The 17,217-nt window shown below is 56.7% G+C and overlaps 7 protein-coding genes across 7 annotated transcripts; 3 read left to right on the top strand and 4 right to left on the bottom strand.

The window, feature by feature from the left end:
* Window positions 1-148: 148 nt before the first annotated feature.
* On the top strand, window positions 149-3,033 carry LMH87_010474 (uncharacterized protein; the record flags this gene model as incomplete). The annotated part of the gene is made up of 3 exons (XM_056197640.1): window positions 149-283; window positions 334-443; window positions 495-3,033. The coding sequence occupies 3 exons, from the start codon at window positions 149-151 to the stop codon at window positions 3,031-3,033; spliced, it is 2,784 nt and encodes a 927-aa protein (XP_056054668.1).
* A 954-nt stretch (window positions 3,034-3,987) lies between these two features.
* Window positions 3,988-5,622, bottom strand: LMH87_010473 (uncharacterized protein; the record flags this gene model as incomplete). Its single annotated transcript, XM_056197639.1, has 1 exon — window positions 3,988-5,622. The coding sequence occupies one exon, from the start codon at window positions 5,620-5,622 to the stop codon at window positions 3,988-3,990; it is 1,635 nt and encodes a 544-aa protein (XP_056054667.1).
* A 514-nt stretch (window positions 5,623-6,136) lies between these two features.
* LMH87_010472 (uncharacterized protein) lies at window positions 6,137-8,896 on the bottom strand (the record flags this gene model as incomplete). The annotated part of the gene is made up of 2 exons (XM_056197637.1): window positions 6,137-8,588; window positions 8,664-8,896. 2 exons carry the CDS (start codon window positions 8,894-8,896, stop codon window positions 6,137-6,139), a joined length of 2,685 nt encoding a protein of 894 aa, XP_056054666.1.
* Window positions 8,897-10,409: 1,513 nt separating this feature from the next.
* LMH87_010471 (uncharacterized protein) lies at window positions 10,410-11,182 on the bottom strand (the record flags this gene model as incomplete). The annotated part of the gene is made up of 5 exons (XM_056197636.1): window positions 10,410-10,759; window positions 10,821-10,900; window positions 10,956-10,960; window positions 11,016-11,120; window positions 11,180-11,182. The coding sequence occupies 5 exons, from the start codon at window positions 11,180-11,182 to the stop codon at window positions 10,410-10,412; spliced, it is 543 nt and encodes a 180-aa protein (XP_056054665.1).
* Window positions 11,183-11,695: 513 nt separating this feature from the next.
* Window positions 11,696-13,013, top strand: LMH87_010470 (uncharacterized protein; the record flags this gene model as incomplete). Its single annotated transcript, XM_056197635.1, has 2 exons — window positions 11,696-12,894; window positions 12,959-13,013. The coding sequence occupies 2 exons, from the start codon at window positions 11,696-11,698 to the stop codon at window positions 13,011-13,013; spliced, it is 1,254 nt and encodes a 417-aa protein (XP_056054664.1).
* A 1,288-nt stretch (window positions 13,014-14,301) lies between these two features.
* Window positions 14,302-14,910, top strand: LMH87_010469 (uncharacterized protein; the record flags this gene model as incomplete). The annotated part of the gene is made up of 3 exons (XM_056197634.1): window positions 14,302-14,317; window positions 14,478-14,675; window positions 14,747-14,910. 3 exons carry the CDS (start codon window positions 14,302-14,304, stop codon window positions 14,908-14,910), a joined length of 378 nt encoding a protein of 125 aa, XP_056054663.1.
* A 364-nt stretch (window positions 14,911-15,274) lies between these two features.
* On the bottom strand, window positions 15,275-16,694 carry LMH87_010468 (uncharacterized protein; the record flags this gene model as incomplete). The annotated part of the gene is made up of 6 exons (XM_056197633.1): window positions 15,275-15,383; window positions 15,453-15,632; window positions 15,708-15,793; window positions 15,849-15,877; window positions 15,965-16,501; window positions 16,571-16,694. The coding sequence occupies 6 exons, from the start codon at window positions 16,692-16,694 to the stop codon at window positions 15,275-15,277; spliced, it is 1,065 nt and encodes a 354-aa protein (XP_056054662.1).
* Window positions 16,695-17,217: the final 523 nt, after the last annotated feature.

Raw genomic sequence — 17,217 nt, 5'->3', positions numbered from 1 at the left:
CCATGGCTCTGCTTCGCATCACCCTGCCCCTCCCCCGCACCCGCATGCCTATTCTTCCGAGTCTCAACGTCATGTCAACTACGAGCCTACTACGCAGCTTCCTCCGACCGTTTCCCCGTACCGTCATCACCCCACGCCTTCAGCATCCATGCAGCCTCCTCAGGCATACGAAAGTCAGAGCCAGCCTGCATATTCATCCTCTGGAGACCAGCCCATGTACGGTGGCCTGTATGCGTCCTCAAGTGTGGCCCAGGTGAAGAAGAAGAATACAAGAGCTTCTCAGGTATGGACTTGGCATTACCAGACCATCAGCCATCGCTAATCGTCAACTAGGCTTGTGACTCGTGCCGTCAACTGAAAGCGAAATGCGACGAAACTAGACCCTGTAAAACATGCAGAGACAGAGGGACTGAATGCAAATATCGCGATCCACCGCCCAAAGTGTCAGTTTGCCTAACACTATATGCCCGCCATTACTAACCGTTAACTCGCAGCGCTGACAAAACCCAATCCGATATCCTCGACGGCATTGCCATGATGCAGACCCAGCTAGCCACGCTTACTGAGCACTTTGCTCGGATGGACGAACGCCTCACAAAAATTGAATCAGTTGCTTTCAAGGGTGACCCTCCTGCCAAGTCGAATGCGGCAGTGGTGGACCAGGAGATGGAGGACCAGTACAAAGAGGAGAGCACGCCATTTACTGGAGACGAAATGGTCAAATACTCGTCGCAAGATGCGGCTGCGGCCCGTCCCGACCAAACGATTTTGCCTGAGGATGAGGAAGAGACAGAGCCCGGCCCTCCGCCCCCTCTTGGCGAGCCGGCTATTCCCATGAATCATACTACACTGGCCGGCCTTTTACTGAACTGGCCCTCCATCCAAGAGCTGACAAAACACCACGTCGAGCGCGAAGGTGTAGGCTATGTGGGAGAATATCCCATAAGTCAAGAACAAAATCGAGGTTTGTTGATTTTGTACGGCCGTGGTGAGGATAATAGGATGTCACGAAAACAGCGCGAGCGCGAACATGACCAGCAAAGCGTCGATATGCCTGACGACTCATCCGACTCTCCGTCGCCCTCTACAGCAACCGAAGCGGCAGATTGGGGTACTTTGGGTGGCCAAAGCCCATATGACCAGGTTGATTATAGAAGCGGCGTACTTGGTCCTGATGGCAATCCCGACTTTTCCGAGAAGAATGTGTGGTCATATGTCGAGACCTTCAAGGAAAACATTCTCAACCTGCATCCAATCGTGCAACCTCCGATCCTAGATCAATGGGTGCGCCAATTCCTCGAGTCTCTTCCATTACAAGGAAGCAAACAGAGCAGCAAGACCAGTACAGCTTGGGCTGTCAGTAGCTCCATGGAGTCTACTGGTTCGAAGCGTAAGAGGTCATCTCCGGCGCCCGACAGTATGGAGATGTCAGCGGCATCACCCACTTCCAGAGTCGGCCGGCCAAATCGAACTATACACACCGCGCTCGTCCTGACCGTCTTGGCGCTCGGCAAGGTATGCCAGCATCGAGACTATGTGCCGGACGCCCTCCATGTGGGTGATCCTATGCCTCATGGAACCGGACGGTTTCATCTTAATGGTATCCCTCAATCGCCAAAGGGCTCGCCGCCGGGGGATACTTCGCGCTCGCAAACATCCAGTATAGCGTCCCCTCGTGACCAGGATCGTTCATACCATAGCCGTCGTTCGTCCCTGGCAGGGAATACTCGACCAGGCCTACTGAAAAAGAATTATGAGAACATACCGGGACTGGAATATTTTGCCTTTGCGACCGACATTCTTGGTAACCATCTCGGTTCCTACAACAATATGAAGAACGTCTATGCCGACATCTTTGCTGGCCTCTACCAAGGCCAACTCGGACGGCCTTTGGAGAGCTTTGCATTCATACACAGGGCCAGTCATAAACTTCAGGTGATTATGCGTCCCAGCCTGGAAAAGCTTAAGAGATTCAAGACCACGCGAGAGTTTATTAAAGACACCAAGTATAACCAGCTCTCGTTGGCGTTTTGGACATGTCTGCAATTGGAGAGTGATTTACTTGCTGAACTCCCTGTTCCGCCTTCAGGTCTCTTATCCTACGAGAACGACATCCCGCACCCTAACATGAGCCTGCTCGAAGGCTTCCCGAAGCCTGTCCTCGACAGTTACCTTGGCCAGCTCTACCTACGAACGCATCTCAACAGCATTCATCGCATGTTTTACGCGCCAGAAGATCCGGCCAAGGGAGCCGTGGGGGAAATACCATTTAAAAATGTCGACTTTGTCTCTGATGCGGTCTCTGGAATGCAATGGGTCGGCCCAAGTTTCGCCTTTAAGGAAGACGATCCTCCTGCCTCGGACATCCTTTCCGCAAGACTCCGCGCCAAATACTGGGGGGCTCAGGTTTTGACGTATCGACCCTTCTTGAGGCAGATTTTGCAGTTTTCGTTTGTTAAGAACCATCCGACCACTGGACAACCGCCCTCATCGGAGTTCCGCGCCGAAGTTGAAGCTCCACGCATCGACCCCCAGGCGAGAAACGTGCAAGACTTGAATCCACACATTCTGGTTCTCGCCCAGAAAGCCATCAAGGCTCTCGTTGAGAGCACGAGGGCTTTCCACGGCCTCGGCGACAAACGGCCCGTCATCACCAGCGTCTTTGGCACCGCGCACGCCCAATGGGGTAACCTCCTTGTTTTGTCTGCGGCGTTTAAAGATCCCATCATGCACGAATATGTCGATGAGAAGCTTCTGCGCCAGTTGTTCCAGAAGACGATTGGCTTTTTGCGGCAATCAGCCACGGCCACCAGCTCGCTGCGCATCGACATGCACATTCTGGAAGGTCTGCAAAAGGATTTCTGGGGCATTGAGCCTTCCTACACCAACTCGGGATATCCGGCGGGCAATGCACAGACGTCGACACCCCGCATGTCCACGGACAGCATTGACATGCCGCCACCAAGAAGCACCACGGAGGGCGAGGGAACACCACAGATGCCCAACAACCGATCGACGGCAGCTCCCGGGTGATGCAGTCTCCGCCAACGATTGCACCAAACTTCCTTTTTGCATGTAATGCTTGTGCCGATGACAGAGAGATGACGATATACCGATTTGGTGCCGTGCTCATGAGCCACGTTCTACGCGACCTATCCTTATTCTTACTATTTTCCTTTCTTTATGCACCATGGTGAGCGATAGTTTTGCATGGCGAGCATCTTTACCTTTTCCAACTTTTTTTTCTTCTGCTTCTATTCTATATACCTTAGTACGCCGCCCCGTTCCATTTTGTCTCATATATATATATCATGCCTTTTTTTTTTCTCGTCCTTTTTTTCATAGTCTTGGGTACTATTTCTCACAGCATTTACAGGCTTGGCTATTTCCCTTTTGCTGTACTATTCAAAATCTGCTGCCATGTTTCTGTGCAATGTGTGCTTTTCTGTTGTGTTTTGTTGGCAATCTTGAAAGATGTCGGAAGGAGGGAGGATACCCCAGTGCCCCGAGGCTTGTGCGGGCAGAGAGGAGCTCTTTCATCTTGTCTTGCGAGGAGCGAGCAAACTACTTTTTTATTTTGTATTTTTTAAATCAGATGTAGATGAAGCTGTCAGAATCAGAATGAAGAAGATTAAAACCCCCACTACTGGGCGTTATTATTACCGCTTATTCTTCTCTCTCCATTCCTACGCTGTTTACTCTTGTCCTTGTTACATTCACTTTGGGCAACACTTTTTAAGACACAGCGCATGTGTGATAATTTTCGTGTAATATGTATAATAGTCTTGTACATCTATCTATAGCATATACATCAACTACTCGTCATTAGACCGCACCATACCCTCTTTCATTTAATGACCTCTTTTTCGACAAGATGAATCAACGCCATGTTTTTTTTTTTCCGCAAATGCCAAACGCCTCACAATAACGCCTCAGAAAGTAGCAAAAGAAGACACAATGCTTTGATGCAAATCACCCACCGCCGAATCAGACACACCCCAGGATCAGGCTGTCCAGCATCCCGCCCGTCTGGCTCGCGACCTGCGCGCGGTCGACCTCGCTGCGGACGCGCCTGTGCAGCGTCTTGAAACCCTCGGCCAGCTCGGCCGAGGCGTCCGCGTACTCGGCGTACAGGTCGAGCAGGTGCAGGCCGACCTCGACGCAGACGCTCACGTAGCGGGGGTCGCAGACGTACGCGCACACCCACTTGAGGACGGGCAGCACCGCCTGCTCGTCGCGGTGCTCGAGGGCGTCGCGGACGGCGCCGCGGTGGCGCAGCGCCAGCAGCAGGCTCAGCGCGCTGAGCGGCGCGTAGTCCTTGGCCGCGCGGTCGACGACCTGGTCGAGGGCGGCGGCGTACCGCGCGTGGCGGAGGTCCGCCTGCCAGGGGCGTTCCTTTCTGCGCGACGAGGACAGGGACGAGGCCTCGTGGGCGATGACGACGTCGGCGCCCTCGCCGACGAGGTCGAGGCGGTGCTGGGCGGCGGCGCGGCGCTTGCGCTTGGCCTTTTTCGCCTCGAGCGAGTCGTAGCGGCCGGCGACGAGGGCGTCCATCTCGCGCTCGCGCTCCTTTTCGCGGTGCGCCTCGGGGCCGGTGAGGCGCGTGCGGAGGGAGAGCACGCCGGACTGCATGCCGACGGCGAGATGGCGGTCCACGGCGGCAGGTCCGTCGTCGTTGTTGCCCGAGGAGGAGGAGTCGTTGCTGACGGCCGAGGGGATGACCTGCACGGCGAGAATCGGCGACGGGTATTTCACGCTGTTGACGACGTTCCAGCCCGTCGTCTCAAAGACCTTGACGTGGCCCTCGAGGCCGCCCGTGACGACGCGGCGCCCGTTGGACGCCAGGCTGAGCGACGTGACCGTCTTCTGGTGGTTGTTGATCATGTGCAGCGGGCGGGCGGCGACCAGGTCGAGGACGCTGACGCAGTGGTCCGCGGCGGCCAGCACCGTGGTGCCGCTTGGCAGCGCGAGCACGTCCTCGACGGGCGCGGCGTGCTTGAACGTCATGGCCGCGGCGCGGCTGCCCGTGCGCGGGTCCCACAGCTTCACCGTGGCGTCGTAGCTCCCCGAGACAATCATGCTCGACGTCGTGCCCGGCAGGAAGCGCGCCGCGCGCACGTAGTCGGCGTGGCCCGCAAAGGTCGTCACGGGCTCGCCGCTCGGCAGGTCCCACAGCCGCACCGTCTTGTCGTCGCTGGCGCTCAGCAGCGCCGTCGGCTGCGTCGGCGAGAAGCGCGTCGTCCACACGGGCTGCCTGTGCTGCGTCCACGTCCGCAGGATGGCGCGCGAGTTCACGTCAAAGACCTGGATCTTGCCGCTGTCGTCGCCCGCCACCAGCACCTTGCCGTCACGCCGAATGTCGCCGCTGCGGGCCACGTCGCCGAACCGGGTGATCGTTTTGAGCAGCTTGCGGGTGCGCGTCGAGTAGATTTGCACGCGCGTGCCCGTCGTCACGGCAAAGGTGTCGCCGCTCCCGCAGGAAATGTGCGTCACCGGGTAGCTCGTCGGCGAGGGCATCAGCAGCTGGTTCTTAAAGGTGCGCCAGTAGCGCTGCTCGGCCGTGATGGGTGCCGGGCCCGTGGCGAGCTTGAGCTGCGGCAGCGGTCCGACTTGCGCCGCCATGGTTTGCTGTGAGGGAGGTTTTCGGATTTGTGGCCTTGTTGATTTTTTGTTTCGGTGGCTTCGGTCAATCGGCGGCGGCTTCGTCAAATATCGAAAACGAGGTGGACAGGAAGAGGTGTCGTTGGAAGTGAAGAGTCCAACTTTTTTTCTGCCAGTTTGGCGGTGGAACACCTTTTTTTTTGGTGCCAACCACCGCCAGATAGTGGGGTTCCATGTCCGATCTAGACTAACCGCAGTTGCTTCCATTTTCACAAGGATACAAGCAAGCAAGGTATAGAAATCGAAATTGTATCATAAAATCTAATCATTTTGTATTCATATATACATTTATAATTATCCACATCGCTCCGAGTCTGTGCTCGTGATATCGATGCCGTCTTATGCAAAGCCAGCGCCATCCCAAAATCCAGCCAACTCGGTGGTTTCGTTTTCTCCAAATATAATACAAGAATAATCATAACAAAGTAAAGATGCAAAAAAACGGGGTTGCAAATGAAACGAAATTTCAGAAGCACTAATAGCCCCCCCGGCGACGAGATCTGCCATTGCCAATGTCGATGCGTTGCATCTCCTCTGCCAGAGACATCTCGGATCCCCCAATGGCACCGCTCATCAGCGGAATCTTCGCCGGGATGGGCGGACCATTGCCGTACTGTGGCGGCGCATAATTCTCACTGGGATAGTCGTACGATCCGCGGTGCGCGTGGCCCTGGCGGCCGTAAGAGCCATGAGGGCTCTGCCTTTCCTGGTAGTTTTCCGAGTGGATGGGTGCCAATGGGCTCGGTGCTCCAGGTGACACCGAAGTGCCTCGTGGAGCCTTCTTCTGCAAGCGATTGCGGCCACCTATCGGCGCCGGTGGTGTGTGAGGCTCTTCATTCCCATAGGCAGTCATTGGTGCGGTCTCAGCTCGCGAGAGTCGCATCTGCCTGCGTCCCGTTGGTGGCATGGGTTGAGCTCCGCCAGGTGAACGGCGAAGGTTGTCAGCAGAAGCCGACTTCTGGCCAGGTTTGGGCTCAGGTTCAGGAGCCCACGATTCCATGGGCAAGTGGTCAGAGGGATCAACCTCACGGCCATCGTGCATGACAATTTTGCCGTTCAAGTCTGGGCGTTCCTGTCCGGACATTGCAGAGTGTGAAGACCGAGACGACACCATGCTAGGGTTTAGCGCATCGTATGAGTCAGGGCCAAATGGAACACCCGGAGCATGTTGTTCCTCGAGGGCCTGCGGCGCCGGGCTCACAGACTTTCTAGGAATACTGTGTGCGGGGCTTGCAGAAATGTTCCTACCGTAGCCATGGGGTGGGATGGGCTGGATGTCCTGGGGCCCTCCTGAGTACGTGATGGAGCTTCCACGTCTATCATGATGGGGTGGCGGTGCGTAGCTATGAGGCGGTGTTCCGTAGCTGGGAGGGGGCTCGCTCCTCTGACGGCCGCGAGCGGGCGATGGGTGCTGGCCAGCGAGGCGACTATCGTACTGCCTCTCCTCACTGATGCGTTCCGAGACATCGCGAGCCAATCTAGGGTCGACGGTGTGCTGGAGCGACGAAGGAGGAGCTGGCATACCATAGGTAGGGGTGCGCGGGGGCTGTCCGCTACCCTGTCTGACGTGGCGATGCTGCGGAGTGCTCTGGGAGTTTCCACCATAGCCATGGCCTGGCATCGCCGATGGTGAGCCCTGGTAGCCATAATCATAGTCCTGATCATCATAATCATGATTTGAGCCATAACTTGCGGACTGGTGATGGTAACCCGGCGACGGGTTGGGGGAGTGCCTCTGGTAAGGGTTCGGGCTGGGCTCGCGCTCAAATGGAGGTTCGCTGTCATGTCTGCTTCTGTAGGAAGAGCCGATGTGTGCGGCCGGAGGTTCGCTGCCATGCCTGCTTCTGTAAGAGGAGCTCACGCCTGTGGGAGAGTCTGGCACATCTTCGACAGTGGCATGCAACGAGCGATTACCATAACCAGAGTCATATGACTGATGTCTGGGTGAAGGGGTACCATAGCCTGCAGGGCTGTGTGGGGATGGAGGTAGATCGTGGTGAGAGTAGGACGGGCGAGCAGAGGAGGTCGAGGCCGTGTGACGATGAGCTTCGCTCTTCAGAACGTCGCGTCGCATGGGCGTTGAGGGGCCAACCTTTGTGGGCGAGACTTGCAGCGAGTCTGGACCGAGACTGCTGTGGCGCGAACGATGTGCTGGCGGCGGCGGCGGAGGTTGGCTCATGTCAAGAGACGGCAAGTGTCTATCTCCCATGTGCAGCTCATGGCGGTCCGGATGGGTGTAGTGAGCGGGACTCTCCGGAAACTCATAGGCAGGGGCATCGACCTGTCGCGGAGGTGTGTCATGGTGTTCTCTAGAGCGGTGCGGTTGGCGACTAGGAGTTGTCGAGTAGCTCAGGGCGGCAGGAGCTCCAGGTGAGGTGCCGTATCCATCTCCTGACAATTGGCGGGCCCCTTGAGGGAGTGTGTTGCTGTACTCCATCGCCTGCAGCGGAGACTGGTTGGGGATCATGCCGGAGTGCGAAGGCTGCTTGGCATGTCTGGGGGGTGTCTGCTGGTGGCCATAGTATTCCGGGTTCGCGGCTGCGATTCCGCTGACGGGAACAGGTACAGGTGCAGGCGGCGCTTCACCGGTAATGGGGTCTGAGGGCAACGGGCGTCTCTTGACGGGTGAGGTTCGCTGCCGGACCGAGTCGATATCCGAGGCCGATGGCTGCTTAGCCTTAACGGGCTTGTCAGGCTTGGGTCGAGTATCGTAGAATGTGATTTCGAGACGAATCTCGCCGGCGTACTTGCCCTTGCAGGACAAGCTCTGCCACACGTCTGCTTGGCCGCCGCCAGGTACAATGATGGTCTTGAGGTCGATCCAGGCCTCGCCGACGAGATCAGTCTTTTTGTCGTCAGTGAAGATGGAGATTTTGAGCTGGTAGTAGTCGGAGGAGTCGTGGACAGTGAATCGTAGCTCTTGGTCCCTGGAGAGGACATGCAAGTTAGCAGCGTGCACGGAGGTTGTTTGGGTGCCCGTGACGGAGGACTGGGCTGCTTACCACTTGGGAGTCTGGCCTCCGCGAATATCAGTCGTCGTCTTCTTGGCCTCTTTACCGAGTCTGGCAGCGCAGTAGGGGTCCTGCTTGCCAATGGTCTTGCGATTGGGCAGGTTCTTGGCGCGATCGACAACGGCGACGAGCGTGCCGATGACGGGGCCGTCGACAGAGAGGTCGGCGAATATACCGGCGGTATGGGCAGCGCCCGTGAAGTACGGTCGGGCGGCAGATGCCATGATGGCGAGGGAAACGGTTTTGAGAGATATTGGCTGCTATCTCTTTCTGTGTGGCCGCAAAGTCACGGAATCGTCGAGTCGTCGCTCCACAGGTGGCTGACCAGGTGGAAGACGGCGGGCAGCGGGTTTGTTTACTTTGACATTGGGTGCTGTGAAATGGCGGGGCTGCATGTGTGGACAAACGCTTTCGAGACGAAGAGGTATAGAGATGTAAAAAAAAAAAAGAGGGAATAAGAAAATGCGACTGCAGGCGTGCCAGGCAGACAATGGGAGTATGCAAGAAAGCAGAAAGCAAAGAATGCCCGCGGAAGAAACGGGATGATGAAGGTGTGATGGTGGAACAAGGTGAGCTTGGGTTGGGGCGTGTTTTGTCGAGGCGAGGCGATCCTGGTCGGACTTTTGACGCCGATTTGGTGCAGCGAGCGTCAGTGCAGTGCCAGGGCGAGGCTGGGACGGTGGCCTGGGTGGGCTGGCTGGCTGCATGCGGCGCCCGGCTGTGGCGCAGCCGTAGGTCGTTCAGCGAGCTTACAGGCCCTGCTGTAGGGCAGTTGGCGCTGTTTCAGCAACAGTCCAGCAGGCCAGTCCACGCCGGCCGGTTCAGGACGCACTGTCTCAGCTATTTCCCGCTTACCTGGTTCCTGTGTGTCCAGGCGTCCCTCCAGGGCGTCATTCCCTGGCGCAGGAGTGGCTGGGAGGGGAGCTTCAAGGGCGTTGCCATGGCGGAAACTCGGTGGCTGGGCGGCCTGTTTCTCCACTGTAGACAGCCAAGGCCTGCGGCCTGTAAAACGCTGCAACCACCTAAAACAAAGGCTGCTCTAGTGGTCGCTAGTGGTCGTTGGTGGCATGATTTTCCTGGTTTTGGCCCGCTACCGCCAAAAATGGCTGGCCATCGGAATGAAGCTGTCTGCGATCTTGATTTCGACAATGAACTATTGGCAGCCCCTGTAGTGATCGGGCAGCTGAAGGCCCATTTTTGTTTTCTTTGAGATTTTTGTCCGCTGTTTATTACTTTGTTTGCATCATGCTATCTTGACTTGACTCGACTCTCTTCATGCTTTGTCCATGGCACCAGCTGCCAACTGGCCCCTCCTCTCCAGTTGTTAGGGAGTGCTAGCGCCAGCAGCTGCGCAATCCGCAGCCAAGCCAATCATCAGCCCTGACGCGTCCTTCACGCCATTGCACGCTTTCAATCCGAGATATTATTGGAACAGCCTTATTGGTGTGGCGTACAAGCACCAGACACTATGCACATCTCGATCGGTGCTCCCAAGCTTCCGGCTGTGAGGCCTTTATGCAAGCCACTCATGCATGATCAGGGCGACGTACGCTGCAGGCTGTGCTTCTGTTTCTTACGTATGCTGCTATTTATAACAAGTGCATAATCCACTAGCCACCGTGCTTTACGTTGTTCCGCATCATCTTCTCAATGAGGACATGACCGTCGTATGAAATCACTGCAGAACCTCGGATTTTTGTTTTTGTTTTATTCTATATTGCTTGCTGTATACTTGGGCTACCAGTTGCAGCTTTTGCCAATCAGCTCCGCCAGCTGTTCCAGGTTCTTCTTGTCCACCTCGTCGAATCCATTGAGCTCGGCGCAGTCCACATCGATGATGGCAACAACCTTTTTCTCGCCGTCCTTGTCGGCCACGATGGGCACGACTATCTCGCTCTTGCTCTCGCTGTCGCAGGCAATGTGACCGGGGAACTGCTCCACGTCCTGGACGAGCTGCGTGGTCTGCGACTCGGCCGCAACGCCACACACACCGCGGCCAAAGGCAATAATTTGGCAGGCTACTTTGCCTTGGAAGGGACCGAGAATAAGTTGAGGCTTCGCAGCGGACGGGTCCAGCACGTAGAATCCTGTGCATGGTTAGACGCGTGGAGCAGAGAGGTCCTGGGGAAGCTTGATGTGTATGCGTACCTGACCAGTTTACGCGATTGCTGGGCGCTGGCAGAGATTGGTAAGCGTGCCACAGCAGAGACGCTGCGTTCGAAAGATTGCTTGTATTTCGTCAGAAACCCAGTACATCGACGAGGACCGTTGTAAGTGGCTCACCAGACCTACGTGAGTCAGCAAAGTAATTCTCGTCGGCAGTTATACAGTGCCATCACTTACCCAGTTGCGCTGGTCATAAAAGAGACCCTCTGCCTGCAGAAGAACCTGTTCGTAGGCATCCTCCTTGGTAACACCCTCATTGAAGTTGGAGGCGTCGGCGTGAACCTAAGCACGGGTGAGCACCGGGTAGAATGTATTCTGTCGCCATGTAACTTGTAGCATACCATTTTCTCTGCTAATAATTCAATTCTTCAACGCGATGTGTTTCGTACGCGGAGCTGAAGCCGAGTGCACCGTCTCGAAAAAGTTTACCACTTTTACGTAGGAAGTTGATAGAGATCAAATTTGTCTCGAGAGGCGATCCACATGCCGTCATTAGTAAGGAAGAAATGGCGACATCACGCCAGTCCGTCAATGCCCTCTCGCCAGGATTGACAGAATACACACAGTCATGTGTCTTAAGTTTCTTTAAACAGCGACATTATGAAAACTGCTGAACCTGTTCGTGCAGTGTCAAGGCCTTTCCCCACGGATAATACAAGGCTGATGTTGCCGTAAGCGACACACCAATCGCTCAGAACTTGATACTTGACAAAGCGGCTGGCCAATATCGGCTGATTTAGGCAATTCTTTCGGAATTATGCGATTGAACAAGCGGGTGGCTCTATTTGTTCAATTGGTTACCCGCCACATCATTCAGGCGAAACTGTTGATCTTCACGTATACTGCCTGCGGCGCAGATGCATTTGGTGCCTGAATTGGCTTGTGGGGCACACGCCACACCACCCCGTTTTACTCGACGTCAGATCAACCACCCCCGGCGATATTTTGGTCTTCTTTCCTCATTCTCTGCAACTTCCATCAGACGCACCACAAACAGCGCCAGGGTCAGCCAGTCGTCTCTCTCGATGAGCTCCAGCCTTGCTTGGCGCTGCCGGGCAAACAGCCCCGGCGCGCTGTCGCTCTCGCGAAACTTTGCCGTCCTCCCCAACCACATTGGTCTCGCGACGACCCGAGTCGCCCGCACCACGAATCGCCACCGATCTGTACAATTTCGCAGCGTACATCACACCACACCACCTGCCGCATTACGCAGCAGCAAGGAGATCCTTAACCCGTTGCTCAACCCGCCAGCGTCCACGCGGCCCCCTGTGCTGGAAGCAGTGCAGCGCGAGGCCTACAACTCGACACCCTCCTACCTCTTTCACCTGGGCAAAAGCTATCTCAAGTTCTACAAGAACGGGCTCAAGGCCGTCTTTGCCAACCGCCGACTGCTACGAGAGAAGCTGGCGCGGACGCCCGCCGACGACCGGCCGTCGGTGTGGCGGCCGTACGTGGTGCCCAAGTCGTTTTCGCGTGCCGACTGGGTTCTGCTGTGGCGTGTGCGGCACGACCTGCTGCGTCTGCCGTGCTTTGGGCTCATGTTTGTCATCTGCGGCGAGTTCTCGCCGCTGGTGGTGATGCTGGTGGACGGCATCGTGCCGTACACATGCCGCATCCCGCGGCAGCTGCGCGGCAGCGCGGAAAAGGCCGAGACGCGCCGCCGGCAGGCCTTTCGGGAGCTGGAGACGGCGCACCCACACGGCGTGCTGAGCCCGCGCGTCTCCCCTTCCCTCGCCCGCAAGCACGTGCTGCGCAGCCTGCACCTGTCGGGCGCCATGTGGGATCGGCTGGGCTTCGTGCCACCCGGGCTGTGGGCGATCAAGGGCACGCTGCGCATGGCGTTCCTCGAAGGCGACGACAAGAATCTGGTCGAGGACGGCGGGCCTATGGGCCTCGAGGTCGACGAGCTGCGCATCGCGTGTATGGAGCGCGGCATCGACGTCCTGGGCAAGAGCGAGTCGGAGATGCGGACATGGCTGGGTGACTGGCTCCGGCTGACGGCGGCCGAGGATCTGACGGAGCGCCGGAGGAGGATGACGACGTTGCTGATGACGAGGTACGTTGACACATTGCAGTCGATTGGGCCATGACGAAACAGTGTTGCTAACAGAGATGACTAGACAAGAGAACTGGCCGCAGAACCGCGACTTTGCGGTGCCGGAATGGCATCTATAACAGCCGTGGCCTCGCGGTGAAGACGCCACTCAAAAGGATCCTCGCCCGCACACGAATATAGGCTTTGCGAGGCCACCTGTACACTAGCATAGAAATCTACAAAAACTATTAATAGAGCAATGGAGCATGTGCCTAGATCAATTCGGCCAAAGAAATAAATAAATAAAAATCGGCACACTGAGTGCCGGGGTAGCTGAATCCAGACGAGACAAAGCGTTGTTAGCGGCTAATCATATGCTGGTCGCGTGCGTGCCGGCCGTGGCCCGCCTGGGCCCAAGATGCAGATGTGCCATGTTGAGCTAATCAGGTACCGGGACGGCGGCCGTTCGAGGTGAACAGGCACAAGTTACTGTCGGGGTAAACGCCTCGGCGCTTGCAACTTGCCAGACGTCGATGTCGTCTGACGGCCGCGTAATTAAACATCAGAACGGTCCTCCAACTACGGAGCAGACTGCGCGCATCACGGCATTTCGAGAATTCTAGAATTTCAAAAGTTTTAGCACAGAAACAAAGAGACATATGTGGTAGCGGGATCACGTCATGAAAATTATCGTGGGGGGAAGGTGTAGCGGACCACCTGGGCATTCTCATCGACCGATGGCGCCGTTCGTTCGCCCTCCCCGGGGGAAGAGAGTCGCCTATATCAGCAGTTAGCAGAGGGACGGGGCCGGGAACCTGCAAAGGTGAGTCTGGGGGGCGCACGGGATGGAGTTGATGAGTGTGCCAATTGCTTAGCTTCGGCTATGTCGTCCAGGGCAGTTACCGAGGAGGCTCAGTGTCGATACGGACGCTGATTGGTCATAATGGGCTGCGTAGAAGCACGAAAAGTGAGGGGGGGAAACGAAAGCCTCGCTGTGGGGAGAGCACAAAGCTTGGGGACGGACGCTGTGGCCGCTGGGTTCTGTGAATTTGCAGCGCGCTGGGCGGGCTTCTCCGCACACGGTAGGTAGGGGGGATCTTGGGGCACAGGCTTTGGGAGTAGAGCGCTGTAGGTACGGAGTCCGGAGCATGCTACTCAGTATGCGTACGGCAAGGTAGGTAGGTAGTCACTAGTGACCTCCTCACGACCCACTCCCCCAGCCCAGCTAAAAGAAGAATTGGCTTTGGCTTTGGCTGGCCGGCCGAGGTTCCCATCACATGCGTGGCCGAGCCGAGCAGACGCATTTCATAAAGCTCCAGAGACCCCTCTACCATTCTCTCTCTCTCTCTTCTCTTCTCCTCCATCCCATCCATCTATCAAATCAACTTCTCTTATTTTTTTTGATACCCCCCGATCCAATCCTTCATCATGTCTGTCGCCGACTGTACGTATTCCCCCCCAAGCTACTACCTTCCCTTGATTCCCCCAACCCGTTTGCGTTTGCTAGCCGAGGCCGAAAAATGCCAGGCGGCGCGCGCTCCGATCTCGACGAAGCTCTGCCAGGAAACGACGAAGACGCATATATGCTGACTGAATCCCAACAGCCAAGTTCCCCGCCTCCGCCGCCTTTGACCAGATCAACCAGGCTCTGGCCAGCGACTCGGACCGCCAGGACGCCATCAAGCAGGGCGGCGCCGTCTTTGCCTTTACCCTCAAGAACACGGCCGGCGAGACGGAGAGCTGGAACCTCGACCTCAAGAAGGAGGGCAAGGTCTCCAAGGGTCTCGGCGAGAAGCCCACTGGTTAGTTCTCTCTCTCTCTCTCTCTCTCCCTTCTATTTCCTACGGCACACTGACCCGTTTTCCGCCCACAGTCACCCTCTCCCTCTCCGACAAGGACTTTGGCGAGCTCGCCGCCGGCAAGGCCAACGCTCAGCGCCTCTTCATGTCCGGCAAGCTCAAGATCAAGGGCGACGTCATGAAGGCCAACAAGATGGAGCCCATCCTGAAGAAGGCTCAGTCCAAGGCTAAGCTGTAAATCATTTCGCTTTACAGTAAACGCACAGAAAAACGCCCACGTCTTGAACCCCTGTTACTATTTTAATGCATGATACAACGCCGAAATATGTGACGGAAATCTTTACAAAACGCCCGAGCGGGCTTGTTGGCGGACTTCTTGTATGGAGGTTCGCAAGCGTTACACCTGTTCAATGTACCATAGAAGCATTTCTCCTGGGATAGTGCTGCTTGGGGAAGGAAAGAATCATGATAGAATTTGAGACGATTACTTCCCACCTGAACTCTTGTGCTTGTGAGCTATTTGCGACTGTGAATTGGTTGGTGATGCTCCCTCATTGCGAACTCATCGACTCTTGGCAGCACATGTGACGTAATGTCCTGCGCTACACTAGCCCGGCCAGCGACTGAATCGTCTCCTTGGTCTCGCGACGAATCTCTTCCACAATCTTGCCGGCCGGGCCTCCTGTCCTCACCAATCCGACTCCCGTTCCTCTAAATGTATCAAGATTGTCAGCACATGCATCACACCAGCAGCGCAATGCTTTGTTGTTTTTCGCTTACGCCCACGTGTTGACCAGCTTGGCCGCCTCCTCGGGCGGCGACACCTGCTTCAGCGCCGCCTGGCACTCGTCCAGCGTGCCGCCGGCGAGGAACCTCTCGTGGATCTCGGAGATGATGGCGCGCCCGTCGTAAAGAGGGCCCCAGAGCTTGCTGTTGTTGATCTGGTCGTTGAACGGCGACCTAGTAGTTAGGCTGGGCGTCAGCGTTCCTGGCAGCATATGAATACATACACATATGGGTTGTGGTAGACGTTACTTGAATGTAGATGAACCGCCGTCGGTGGTCTGGAGGACCTGCGCCTTGCGAAAATCGGGATATATCGACTCATCCGCCACGGTAAACTAATGACCCGTCAGTGCGTTGCGCTGTGACACGGGCCTCTGTAGATGTGCTCACCCTGGTGCCCATGACCACACCATCGGCGCCTAGTAATTCAGTCAGAAGGAAGAATCAGAAAAGAAAACCTCAAAACTGATTCTGGGGGGGGGGGGGGGGGGGGGGGGGGACAATACCGAGAGCCAGCGCCGCAGCCACGCCTTTCCCGTTGACGATGCCGCCCGCCGCCACCAGCGCCACGTCCCTGTCCGCAAACTCCTCGTCCAGCATCCTCCGCACCTCGGGCACGAAGCTGATGACGCCCATGCCCTTGCGGAACTGGTGCCCGCCCGCGTCGATGCCCTGGCAGACGACCACGTCCGCGCCGTCCGCGACGGCCTCGCGCGCGGCCGCCACGTTGCCGACCTGCACAAACACGCGCGGACGGTCCGGGCCGAGCTCCCGCACGGCGGCGACAATGGCGGCATGCGGCTTGACCTCGCCGTCGGGCGCAAAGAGCCACAGCGCCGCGGGCCGCTGGGCGGCGACCACGGGGAGCACCGTGTCGGCAAACTGCGCGATGCTCTCGTGGCCGGTGATGCAGCTCATGCCCGCGTGCACGGGACCGTCGGCACCTTGCTGGCCGAGGAGCTGCCGCACCTCGGCGAGGCTGTCCTGGGCCTTGGTGACTTCCGCAGAGCCCTTGTCAACGTTGACGAGGGAGGAGATGAAGCCTTTTTTTTTTCCCTGCGTGAGTATGAAACCGCGATCAAGAGTAGAATGGGGAGGGGGAATATGCGTACCGATGCCACCCGCTTTGCTCACCTCAGAGGCGAGCTTAGGGCAGGCGACGCCAATCATGGGCCCGTTGATGATGACGGGCGCCGCGGTCCAGGGAAACCATTCTTGTAGCTTGGAAGGTGCCATGTTTGTGACGTATTCTCTGTAAGAAGTTGATGAAGAGGGAGGACGGAAAAAAGTGGATGGAAATGAAAACTTGTCTTGATGAATTGGCGCCGGAGTTGCAAGCTCTTGACGGTTCGTGTAAGTGCCAGGTTACGAGCCTGCGCCGGATGCACGGCGATGGGACTACACTAGGGCCCTAATGCTGTGTGTGCGGGCCGTGGCACAGGATCATGATCTAGCTATGTGAACCTTTTTTTAATCCATATATAGCGATCGGAATTACTCGCCGGTCCTTTCTTGACCGGTTCGACGTGTGAGTGATGGTTCGCCGCCTACAGTAGTACTGGCACAACACAGCGCGTTATAGCCCGTCTTGGTATTGGACACGCGCGAGCCGCTGGAGCTACGAATAGTGCATCAGAATCTCGAGACATGATATCACATCGTGGTGGCGGCCGCAAGCGATAATCAGCCAGACAGTGCGTTACAGATGCCATGCTCGCACGGCATGTTTGATTTTCACAACTTGACAGTCTCTACAGTC

Source organism: Akanthomyces muscarius, chromosome 5 (assembly GCF_028009165.1).
Source record: "Akanthomyces muscarius strain Ve6 chromosome 5, whole genome shotgun sequence".
Taxonomy (NCBI): domain Eukaryota; kingdom Fungi; phylum Ascomycota; class Sordariomycetes; order Hypocreales; family Cordycipitaceae; genus Akanthomyces; species Akanthomyces muscarius.
This window is presented reverse-complemented; position numbering and strand designations above follow the sequence as displayed.